We start from the raw sequence: 13,598 nt of genomic DNA on the forward strand, positions 1-13,598 counted from the left end.
TGTCTCACCAAAAATTGATATGTAATGAAGATTGGTAATGGTGTGTGTGTGTGGGGGGGGGGGGATGCATTATCATGCTTAAACATCCATTGGTTTTTCCTCCAAGCATAAGGCTTTTTTTTTTTTTTACTGGTAGTTATGAATATATTGTATTATCTCAAGATAATACTCCTTATTCGCTGTCTTGCCTTGTGGAAGAAATTCATAATGAACAATGCCCTCAGAATCAAAAAAAAAAAAAACTGTCATCACTTTCATGTTTAACTGCACTTGTCTTGCTTTTCGACTGAAAAGCTTCTTGGCTCACATAAACTCGAATTTGGTTTTGATCGTCAATCAAAAAGCGAGGCAAAAATTTGGCTGCAGTGTGATGCGTGACTAAATTTTGCATAAGGATCTCATGACAGACAGTTTTTAAAAAGTTTACTTCTTCAGCTACCTGGAGAACAGTTAAACGGCAGTTAGAACAGATGACTTCACGAACTTTTTGTAACATTTTTGTCAATTTTTGATGTTGACAGTTGTCCTGAGGAATCATTGTTGACTGAAGTTTTTTTCAGTCAACAATGATCAAAGTCAAAGTCAGCCATCTTTGAATCATTTCCACTACTCATTTGAGTCTGGCCTAAAGCTTCATTCCCAAATGTTACTTTAAATATTTGAAATGTCTCCATGAAAGATTTTCCCAATTTAATGCAAAACTTCACCCAAATTCATTGATCATGAAAATCGCTCATTTTAAACACAACAAAAAATCGCTAGGCACACCAAACGTGTTGACACAAACAGACTACAATAACTAAGTAAAATATCATGTTGCAATTTTTGCTAGGCTATTTCCCAATGCTGCTGCTAGGTTGTTGCATGTGAAGCATGAAGCTAGTAGCACTTGTTGACATGATGTCTGAAGTTCAGGAATTTCCTAGACAACCTCATACAGTAATAGATCCTTTATTAAGCCATAGATTTGGAAAATTTCACCCAACTTCTCTTCAAATCATGTCTTTGGCAGTGTCTCCACATACCAGCTCCTTTCATGCACATCTGGCAGAATATGGGCAGCAGATTTGCTAGCTGTTCTGAAAGCATCCTAAATTTAGCAGTAATATTAGGTTCAGTCCAGTATTTTGTCTAGAAACCCATCTGCAGAATCTACTTTAAAACTGTACCATTGAAAAGAAGAAATGTTAGGCTTTTCCATGATGCCTGCATAATTCTGAAACTTGCATTCATATAGCATAGTGAGAGGAATGGGGGGGGGGGGGCAGAAGTAAACTATTCCCTTACTCTGGAGTCCATACATATGTTTTAGCTTCTTCAATCTTCCAGTAAACAAAGTGATATTATTACAAAAGACATTGAAACTCATTTACTACTAGGTTTAGTCTTTACTTTGAGGGATCTGGCAAACAACACTACAACTCAACACTTTCTACCATAGTTTCTACCTTTATACGCTTCCCTCCATTTTGATAATTAATTCCTGTTTATTTCTTGGATGGATCCAGGGCTATTAAAAAGTCAGTCATTACGAAAATGTTAGCAAGGATTTGGTTGTTGTAGACTGACTGGATGACTTCACCAAAGTTCAGTGCATGTTGCATGTGGTGGTCAGTTTGATGGCATTTTAGACTTCTGAGATTTAGCCCTGGACATTTCAGGCACACAAAACTATCTTGGGTATTAAAAAAACATAATTAACACCGGACTTATAGGTCGTAATAATGAGTTAATAAAACCCACTAGTTTCACCACTTAAGCTAGTGGCTTCACTTGGGTTAGGATAAAAGCACAAATAAATAAGCGTTAAATATGAATCATTACATAACTAAAAACACCGAATGTGTAGACAAATACAACAAAAACAAACATGTGCAGCATGGTAACTGTCATATGGTCAGTCATTGTTCAGCATGTGTGCTCGATAGTCGGCAGAAAAATTTGTCTGACATGTTTAAAGATCTGATAAGAGCTTATAACACTACAAAAATAAAAGAAACAATTGAGAACAATTAAAATATGAAAATTCTAAGAAAACATTTATCAGTTGGTAAAAGTCAAATAACTGCAATAAAAGATAAGAATGGAACTATAATAAGGAACCAAGAACAAATCCTAAACAGACTAGAAGACTTTTATAAAGAACTCTATAGTGATTCTACACTAGATAGATCAAATGTAAATAACTCTTCCCCATCACCTATGGAATTCATCTCTCCATTCACTTCAGATGAAATAAAACAAGCATTAAAACAAATGGAAAATGTCCTGGTGAAGAACTAATTAACATAGAATTAATTAAATGGGGAGAAAGCAACATAATTCACCATATCACAAACTTAATAAATCTATGCCTAGAAGAGGGAAAAATACCACAAAACTGGAAAAATGCTACTCTGATACTGTTATTTAAAAAAAGAGACAAAGAAGTAGTAGTGAAGAACTATAGACCAATTAGTATTCTCTCTAATCTGTATAAAATTCTCACAAAAGCAATAACAAACAGGTTAACCCCTCTTCTAGGCTCAAATCAACCTGCAGGAACAAGCAGGATTCTGTAAAGGCTTTAACACAATTGATCATATTCATGTAGTAAAACAAATAATAGAAAAAGCAGAAGAAAACCAACTGCCTCTCTGTTTGGCCTTTATTGATTATGGAAAAGCATTAGTTTCCATCATAACTAATGCAATAATCAAAGCACTCCAGAATCAGGGAGTTCCTGGAAAATATATGGACCTCCTTCAGGAAATATACCACACTGCAACAACAACAATCCAACTTCACATGAGTAGCAATAAAATATCAATTGAAAAAGGTGTCCGACAAGGAGATTCTCTATCACCCAAAATCTTTACAGCAGTCCTTCAAGAAATATTTAATAACATAAACTGGACAAACCTTGGTATAAAAATTAATAACAGAAACTTAACACACCTAAGATATGCAGATGATATAATTTTTTCAAATCTTAATATAACGATAGAAGACCTATGTCATATGAGCAGAAAAGTTGGCCTAAAAATAAACAAATAAAAAAACTAAAATCATGTTTAATCATTTTGTAACACCAAAAAAACATAATAACAGAAAACAATTTCTTGGAGTCTCTTCACGTACATATTTAGGTCATCTCGTTGATCTAAACTGCGGACTCGAAAAGGAAATAAATAGAAGAGTCCAACTTTCCTGGAGTGCATTCAGAAAATTGAAAGCATTTTTCAAAACAATGATGTTCCACTCTGCTTAAAAAAGGAAGACATTTAAGCAGTATATACTTCCAGTCATCACATATGGTTGTGAAACTTGGTCTCTTTAATGTCAGACTTTAATTTTTCTGTCCACTATTGGGCACACTTGCTGAACAATGACTGACCATGTGCCAACTTCCACACTCCATGTGTTTCTCTTTTACTTGTATTTGTGTGTAATAGTTCCTACACATTTGGTGTTTTTAGTTATGTAATGATTCATATTTAATGCTTGTTATATGTTTGTGCTTTCATTCCTAGCCCAGGTGAAGCCACTAGCTTAAGTGGTGAAACTAGTAGGTTTTATTAAATAATTATTTCAACCTATAAAACCAGTGTTAGCTATTTTTTATTACATTAGTTTTTTGGTTAAAAAAAAATCAACATGCTATATTGGGTATCTTGAGAGGAATGTCTGTAGCCACTTGTCAGACCCAAAAGCTGATGATTTGTGCAATATCATGCACATGATTCCACAATGAAAAATTCAGCATTTGCAAGAAATACTTACTTGGTGTCAGTGTATATTGCAAAAGTTATTTCATCTGGAGGAGAAGGGTGGAGGGTGTAAAGTGCTATGCAGTGAAATGGAAAAATATGTTTCTGAAAAACATATGTATCGCGTTAATTATTTGCACAGCGATTTATAACTTTTGGCTTTACAGGTGTGTGTGATTTCATCTCATCACATTATGCACAGTTTGTACTGTAATGAACTTGTAGGGACAAAAGGGTGGTTTATTTTAAGGAGTTTCTTTTAAAGAGCATGCTGGAAAAAAAATGGGAGAGAAATGACAGTTATGCAAGATTGTTTTGTTTTAACTGAAAATTTTTGGCAGTTTATTACAAGCTGGTGAGTTCATCATAATGTCACTTACTATTTTGCAGTAGTAAACACCATTCAGTGATTGTTTTAGCAAGATAGCTAGAACACTGCATATTTTGTGTTTAAAATAGATTTATTTAACTTACATTATTCTGTATACTTCATTATAATGAATGTTTGTTATGACTGTGTAACATTAAGATAAAATGTTACATAAAGATTATATATTTTGCAGATGTCTCTTTAAAACATGGGAATACCAATCCTTTTGCAAAGAAGGGTCGTTTAATGCATCCAAGAATGGAATCAACCAGATGGCAAGTATATCATTTAAGTAAAATAATCTTTGTATATAACAGTAACATTTAATTAACTACACATCATTTAATTGTTAATAATGCTGATCCATTTGGGAATAATGACTGTGATGAAATAAAGTAGTGCTGAGAAAACGGTTTGAAAGAAAAGAATAATAAGACTTGCTTTTTGTAGGTTTTGCACTTGCATTGTGACTTTGAGTTTAACTACCAAAAAGTTCTAGCAAGGACTTTTCAGTAATTAAAATAATAGTAGAAAACCTTAGCAATATACTATTCTTTTCAATACCTTCATCTCTGCTATAGGTGCATGAATGACATATTTTACCTAAGATGAAATCCATCTTTGGGTTTCACAACAGTAAAAAACTGCTCTCTCTCATTCTCTTTCTCTTCTCCCCCCCCCCCCCTCTGTGTGTGTGTGTGTGTGCGTGCGCACGCGCATGCATACCTATGAACTTTAGTTGGTAATGTAAGAAATATGTAAATAGGACATTACACACAGGTGCACATACCTGTGTTTAAGTTCTAAGTTTCTAGAATTTAGAGTTTATAGGGAAGATGATTTGATACAAAATCACTTACAAGACAAAACCGCATAACTAATCCACGGTATTATTCATCATCTGTATGGTTTACATTATGAAGGAAAGTGTCATTAAACCTGATATCAAGATATTTTAATGTTAGTCTTGCCTCTTTACTTTATGCAGATGATGTTGATACTCTTAAGATTACAGATTCCTTAACTAAATTGAATAACTACTATACCAAATTTGGCCTGAAAATCAGGAATAAAAAGACCAAAAACTATTAATATAGGAATAAACATATCAATAGATCCTGAATACAGAATGTACAGAATGAGTAAATTTCAGTTATTTAGGCCAAGATTTAGTGAAGATAGTAAATATTGAAATAAAACTCAGAATAGCAAAGCTAATATGTGGTTAGGATCCGGTTGAATGAATTTTTGCATGAAGTAAGAAAGAAATCAGTCAAAACACTAAACTAACCATATACAAGATGGTGTTTACACCAATTTAATTAAGGATCTGAGAGTTCAGTTTGAAATAAGTGGATCAAAGACAAGAGACCACAGACATGCAAGTTCTGAGAAAAATTAGGGGACTGTACAGATCAGATGGCATCAATGGCAGAATCATATTAAACATGAAGATATTAGGAAGGAACTTCACATTCTTGGCATTCAAGAATGGTTAAGAAGAGCTAAGATAATATGGCACTTAATAGAATGGGAGATGAAAGGTAGCAAGTGTGGTGTTTGATGGCAGGAAAAAGACCCAGAGAGTAAGACCAGGATCTAGGTGGATTGATGCACCAAAATTCCTTAGAAGACAAATATAAGAGCTGCCAGAATTTGGAGGAAAATTGTTTGTAGGAAGTTAATAATGATGTAAATTTATAGTGTAGTACTATTATCTACATGTATCCCCTAAAGTGTACATATCAGGAATTTGATGATGATGGAAAGGAAATTTTTGTGTGCCAGTTCAGTTTAATTTTAAATTAGGTACAAAAGTAAATGTGGTATGGTTTGGAGATAATTATGGCATTCTTGATTGTTGAAAATAGGAACATCTTAGCCTTTCAGATGAATCGGTGCGTTACATTATTATCAGTTTTCTTGGAGGTCTTCATTTGGTTTAGCAAACATTGCAGAACAGTAGCAGTTCCTTAATTCCCAGCATGAAATGATTTCTTTTCAGCATGTGTAAGACAGCAGTTCACCTGAAAACATATTTTCCATCATTTGAAGTTTTAAAGAGCGAGGTCTTAAGCAATACTTTCCTCCACCAGTGGCCAGATTTCAAGTGAGAGTGATCAAAGTAAAGGAAAGCAGTAATAAAATGTGCAAAAATATAAAGGAAACATTTTTAAATTCATTAAAATATGTCAAAATTTAAATAGATAAGAACTACTTCATTTCAGATTGTATATTTGCAACATATTATTTTTTTAGTGGGGTTTCAAATATAATAAATATATCAGTCTGCAATAAACTGAATATATATTCCTCCTCATTGTTTTATATTTGTTCAGTTTCATGCAAGCAAAACTGTTCTTGCAAATATACAGTAATCTACCATTTATCCAACCCTTCAATTATCATAATGGTGAGCTCTGATAATTGAAGGGTTGGGTAATTGTAGTACAGTTACATGATGCTCTACTAGAAATCAGGTGAAATAAAGGGTTGGTTAATTGAAGAGTCATTGCTTTGAAGGTTGGATAAATGGTAGATTACTATGTTGTGACAGTGTGTGATAGAAATTAGAACCAAAATAGAATCAGCTGGCTGATGCACATTTGTTAAATTATTGAATCATCTTTATAATCCTTCATACTCGAATGACACCTGCCCTGAGCACGAAAAGAAACCATATATTCAATCCATCCCGAAGAAAGATGAAATTGACGATTGAACCTATTATTCCATTGTACTCGCCTTACTGTTAGATTTCTGTAGAAAACATGATTTGGCAATTATGAACACTTGGTTTAAGAAACATCCAAGAGGATTGTATACGTGGAAAGCCCCAGGTGAGGATATAAATAGTAGAAGAAATCGGATAGATTATGTTTTGATAAACAAAAGATGTGACAACATATCCAGGAGCAGACTGTAATACAGAACATATATTGCTATCAACTGAGATGAAAATTAATCTAAAAAAAGAGTAACTACAAGGAAACAAAACAAATCATGGAACATAGAGCAGCTGAAAATACCAATATGCGGAATAAATTCGCAAAGAAAGTAGAGGAAGAAATGAATGAGAGAAATATACAAGAAAGTGATGATGTAAGTGAAAAATGGAAGATTCTGAAGGAAAGCATAATTACTGCTACAGAATTACATTTAGCCAAAAAAGAAGAGGAAAGAGAGAAAAGAAAGAATCCATGGATGACAGAAAATATTTTGAGGGAAATAACACAAAGAAGAAAGTTAGTTAATAGTAAAACAGAGGAGAAAAAAAAAAGCAGTATAAAGACTTGAGAAAGGAGATACGAAGAAAGATAAGAAGGAAAAAGGAAGAGTGGTTAGATGACATAAGTAAAGATATAACAGCAAAGGCAGAAAGAAATGACATAAAAGGTGTTTATAAAAACATTAATATGATGACAGGAAGGAGAAAGATGCAAAGGACTGGAGCAGTCAAGAATGAAAGAGGTGAAATTCTGATAGAAAAAGAGAAGATATTACAGAAATGGGAACAATATGTAAGTAAATTTTATGAAGACAGAGAAAGAGGAGAAAATCAAATGAAAGAGCATGGTGGGCAGAGGCTGTACATCATGAGGGAGGAATTGAATCTAGCAATTCAAAAGATGAAAGAAGGAAAATCCCATGGAATAGATGGTATACAGATAGAACTTATAAGGAATATAGATGAAAAAGGTATGGAAGTGTTATGGCAAATTATTAACAGAATTTATGAGGGACAAGAATTACCAGAGGAGTTTAGAAGATCAATTTTTATTCCAATTCCAAAAAAAGACGGGAGTTTTAGACTGTAACAATTTTAGAACCATAAGTCATTGCTCACACAGCAAAAATTCTGGCACAAATAATTTTGGAGGGAATTAAGAGTAAAATAGAAAAAGAGTAAAATAGAAAAAAGAAATGAATGTGGAACAGTTTGGATTCTGAACCAACAGAGGAACTAGAGAGGCTATAACTGGTCAAAGAATTATTGGGGAGAAAACACTAAACCATGGCGGAAAGTTGTTTTGGGGATTTCTAGATTTGAAAAGGCATTTGATACAGTGAAACATAAAAGGCTTTTTGTTCTAGAAAATCTCGATATTGACTCTTATGACTTGGAAATTTTAAAGAGATTATATTGGACACAAACAGCGTCAGTATATGTGAATGGAGAGGATACAGGGGAATTCCTGGTGGAGACAGAAGTTAGACAAGGATGCAAGTTATCACCATTATTGTTTAACCTTTATGGTGAACAGATGCTAATAGAGAGACACTGGAGGATGTAGAAGAAGGAATAAAAATAAATGGAAGAATCATTAATAACTTAAGATATGCGGATGTAGTGGTGATGGCAGAAAGTGAAAATGGATACAACAAATTGTTCAAAGAATTAAACTCCTGTAAAGAGTATGGACTAAGGATTAACACAAAGAAGACCAAGATAATGGACAGCTGGATCTCAGAGAAAGAAACTTCAGAGTTGGACATTAAAAATAGAATAGGCAAAGCTAAATCGACATTTATGGAAATGAAGAGAATTTTAATAAACAAGAATATTAAAATAGGCGTTAGAGTTGGAATAGTTAAAGCAACAGTTTGGAGTATTGCAAGTTATGGAAGTGAGTCATGGACACTCAGGAAGAGAGATATGGAAAGAATTAATGTATTGGAAATGTGGTGTTATAGAAAGATGGAAAAGATTAGCTATACAGAGAGAATATCAAATCAAGAAGTTTTAAGAAGAGTTGGGATGGAAAGAACACTGCTCAAGAATATTATGCAAAGAAAGATCAGATTTGCAGGACATCTTCTGAGAGGTTCTTCAGGACACTTGACAAGAACTATATTACAAGGGAAAGTTGAGAAGAGAAGACGGGGAAGACCAACTAGAGAGTGGTTCAATGACATCGCGGAATGGACTGGTTTAAGAATGATGGAGGCGACAGACCAAGAGAAATGGAGAAGAGCTGCTCGTTTGCTGCAACCCCTCTTGCTAGAGGATGCTACCGGACGACGACTCGCCTTATTTCTGTATAAAATAACGGGGAATGTTATCATAATGTGAGCACTCAACTTCTTCAGCAGCTGGAAGTACATTCTGCCAATATGGATTCTACCGCTCTCTATTCATGCTAGATCCCCTTGCTAATTGATGTTGACCATCTCTGGATACAAGTTATGACATATGGTCAGGTCTGGCACAAAAGCCTACTTACTGAATTATGGTATACCGTACATCTTTTGTAGTTGTCAGTTTCCTCTAGATGTTCACTGTGTGCCATATCGATGCCTTCCTATTCTTAAAATTTTCCCACCAATACTGGTGTACCCTAGCGCTTATTACTTTCATCCAGGTTCTTTCTCTTATTCATAAATGACATTATATCAATCTCAAACCTTTTGTTAATGATGACTCCTTCATTCAAGATCAGATCTCTTGAACTGACTGACACCCTCTATCCACTCCTGACATAAGCACATATATTGCTTCCTCTGCTTCAAAAAAAAACAGGTTTCCTTTTCCACTCAAGACAACACTTCTCACTTTCACAACTACTAACACCATATAAATTCCAAATCAACCCTACTTTGTTTTCACTTATCAAATCATGCACCAAAATCCTCTCTTAAAATGCTTTATGCTGTTCAGTCACATTTAATTGGTGGCTTTTCTCTCACAAACTCGCATCAGTCACATTTCTCGTAAATGTACATGCCTAATCTGCAGGTATTTTCACAGGCACTGGTCTGCTAAACTAGCTGCCACTATTTCTTCACTTTCCCTCAAACACTTAAGCAACTTTTGGTCAGTATTTATTTACTATCTGACTCTGAACATACCAAGTTCCGATCCTCTTCTTTCATTCCAGTTTACCTAAGGACTAAACTTAGTTTTTCAAAACACATATGAGCAACTTTCTTCTTGAACTACCTAACCATGTACAACAAAAATGTGATATAGGTTTTGTAATCTCTTATTCTTAGGATTGAAGTATAAAAGTGCATAGCTTCAGAACTGTACATATTTGAATGCAATATGCTTATGCTTATATTTTTGATAATTTGACTTTATATAAATGTTTATTAATCAATTTCTTGATATATCTGAAGGACTAGATTAAAGTGATTCATGGATTGGTATCTCTTATTATACGTTTGCTTTGCCATAATTATGTAGTTGAAGTGCTTTGTATAAGTCCCTTTTCCACCATTTCTGATCTATCATGTTATATTTGACTCCTATTACTATAACAGACTGCTGAAAAGCTGTTTTGCTAAAAGAAGTTCACTGTAGCAAACTATCACCTATAACAAACTATTGTTTTGATGTGAAAATCAAATGTATACTATTTTTTGGAATAGAGGGGAATGCTTTCCTCATGTCTCACTTGCTATAGTGAGGGTGAGCTGTAGAAAGTTTATTTCACTTGGCCATAAATTAAATTAAATGTGCCAAGAAATTATATTCTTGTTTAATCCTTTATCCAAATGTAAGCAAAGTTTATGCATAAAGTTTTTTTCATGACTAGGCTACTTGTATATAGAAGCCAATGACTTCATATTAATTGCCTTAGTATTCCATAATGCAAAGCACGCATCTTGTATATATAATACTATGAGAAGGGCTTCTACCCATACTGGTTTCAACCTTCATTGAGGTCTCATCAGTGTGAGCCAGACTCACAAGAGATACAATGGTTGAAGGTGTCAGGTGTTACATCTTTTCATGTAGTGAAAAGGTGTAACACTTTATTGTTAAAATACTTTGGATTAGACCAAGTTGTAGAAAGTTTGTTCACTTGGTTAAAAATCTCTATAAAATGCCAAGAAATTATATTCTTAATTCTTTATCCAAGTGTAAGCTTTGCTTACACTTGAAGTTTCTTCAAAATTAGACTACTTGTATGTAGTCTAATTTGCCATTTCTTAAGTCCTTGCACACCTATTGCTCTTTACTTCTGACATTTTTTCCAATCTCATACTAATTTCTGGCACTTTTAAACTCAGCACCACCAGGTGACATCTGTGAGTAAGCTACTCTAAACTAGTGCTCCAACATATTATTGCTACTGCAAGTGTTTCTCATTCAAATTAAACATCAAACGAAAATCTTAACAGAGGGTACTAAGGAGCTGATAACTTCTGCACAACCTGTAAGTACTTTAAGTGCATTAAAACAGTTATATTTTGATCTAAAAATCAGCCACATTTAAGTGCCCACTATGCCCACCGCAAAAAGCAAAAATGGCGGCAACAAAAGCCAATGACAAGCAAGCAGCCGTATCTCTCCAATGTAGCGCCGTCAGTTGCCAACAAACTGACAAAGTGCCACAGTTGTCAAATTGATATTAGTGATAAAAAAAAGGTATAATGTGAGAGTTCTGTTGCCACTGGTTACAGTCTTCCTGTGCAAAAATAGACGAATTGGCACACAAGATGCATATCGACCTTAACCATCCCTATTTTTGTTCACTGTGCCTCCTCTGTAAAACAACTCCTGAACTTAAGGCAAATGAATTGAAGACCTCGAACAGCACATCAGTGCTATGAATGAAACTCTTTCCTCCAAAATATGAGCACTAGAAACCAAGCTCAAACCAACTGATGATCAGCGCTGCAATGCATGTTCACCCTTCCCCATGAATGAATTCCATGACCTAATCACATGAATGGTGCACGACTCGATGGAAGCCAAAAAAAAAAAAATTCAGTGCCATTATTTTGAACTTTCCAAAGGAAAACGGAAAAGCACTAAAAGAAGACATCATCAAGTTAACAGAAAGATGCAACATGTATTCTAAAAATATCATCAGGTGCCATTGTTTTGGACTCATTAACAAAAGAAAGGATGGAACAAACTTTCCACGCCTAGTAAAAGTGACTTGTGACACACCGACAAGCACATCAAAACTAATAACAACGATCAACAAGTTCAGAGACACTTATCCATAGTCGTGCGTACGTGCTCGACCAGATTTAACATTTTCTCAAAGGGAACAAGGATGCCATCTTCGAAGACAAATTGAAGAAAAAAACAGCAAAATAGTGGTGACAGTTGGATCATCAACTACAGACAAGTTAAACTGGTGCCAAAACTAAGTGATGCCACTAGCAGCCACCATGGAGACCAGTATGCAGGCACTGCATAGGAAATGTGTAAGGCCCTTGCAGTCAGACATATGACTCAAAAAAAACCCTACATATCCACTTCACCAACATCCATGACCTAAACTCCAAACTTTGTGTTCACTACATACCTTCAGTCTACCAAACCCCCACCTACTCTTTCTGGTAGAAACTTATCTCACCTACCCCAGCACTATTCATCTCAACCTTCCAAACTACACACTAATTCCTTTCGACCCAAGGGTGGCATCTGTGCATACATCTGCTCTGACATACCCTACCGGAGAGCACCCAACCTAGAATCGCCCAACTTTGACCTTCTATGGATGAAAATATCCCCTTCCCAACTCAGTCAAATTCATATGCTGTTGTTAAACCTTGATAAGTTTAGAGTACTAAGATTCCACTTATCGTTGTTTAACAAGGCAAAGACCCTATAAGAAAATTAAATATATGCTTGTTTCTAAGTAAGTGTTGTGCACGTTGTATAATATTGATTACATTAGTTTTAATAAGAAAGGAATTGTGAAGTAACTCAGGGAGACGTTATTTACTTGATGAAAGAAATATATATATATATAATGAAAATCTGCCAGTGAAGAGTGTGTGTGTTAATAATATTGGTTTAGAGTTGATATTACTTTTGATGTAAAACAACTTGCAAGAGAAAAGACAAAGATATTTGTCTTTTCTCTTGCACAATTTTTGCTGACTTTTATATGAGACTTGTTTTTTACTAATTTGGGTGTGCTGATTTCAAATATCAAACCCATTTTTCTCTATCACGTCAGGTTTTTCCTCTATGGCATTTTCTTTTTGCTAATTTGTAAGTTTTTGATAGTTTTAAGGAGGCAGTACTATTTAGAGGATGAAAAAAATCAATTTTTTAATATTTTCTGAAAGTATGTACTTTTAAAAATCTATTCCTAACTTTTTATCAAGAAATTCGAAAAATTCCCGAAGATATAGCCTATTATTCAAAGCGGTGTGCAGATCAGAATCGGAGCGCTCACCACTCTCGCTTGTTAGTAAATGAATAAATACGTAAGAACCTGCAATGGCACATACTGGTGCTTTGAATGAGAGAGAGGCCAATAATTAGATACATAACTACTTAACAATATTCATTAAAAATTATAAGAATATTTATAAAAAAAATAACGATTTTACTTACACATGAGTTTCAGGGAATAAATTTTTGTTTGTAGCAATTTCTGCTGTGTGTTCTGTTTTGGCAATCCCTTTGAATACTCCAACAGTAGTCGGCCATCATGTGAGAATCCCATCTTTCTTGGTACCGATCTCCATAGTTTTTAAGTCTTGATGAAATCTTTCGCCTTGTT

The 13,598-nt window shown here is 34.4% G+C and overlaps 1 protein-coding gene across 3 annotated transcripts in view; it reads left to right on the plus strand.

Annotated features, from left to right (window-relative positions):
- The window catches only part of LOC150100355 (uncharacterized), a 358,520-nt gene that overhangs the window by 240,009 nt on the left and 104,913 nt on the right, over positions 1-13,598 (plus strand). For all 3 annotated transcript variants that reach the window (XR_016549227.1, XM_090402349.1, XM_090402350.1), the window contains exon 15: positions 4,313-4,394. Coding sequence is in view for 2 of the 3 variants with exons in the window: in XM_090402349.1 (XP_090258475.1) it covers positions 4,313-4,394 (82 nt within the window). In the remaining variant the exon portion in view is untranslated. The remainder of the gene's footprint in view (positions 1-4,312; positions 4,395-13,598) is intronic.

The sequence above is a fragment of the Typopeltis vanoorti genome, chromosome 13, assembly GCF_054136105.1.
Source record: "Typopeltis vanoorti isolate ZY-2024b chromosome 13, IOZ_Tvanoo_1.0, whole genome shotgun sequence".
NCBI classification, from domain to species: domain Eukaryota; kingdom Metazoa; phylum Arthropoda; class Arachnida; order Uropygi; family Thelyphonidae; genus Typopeltis; species Typopeltis vanoorti.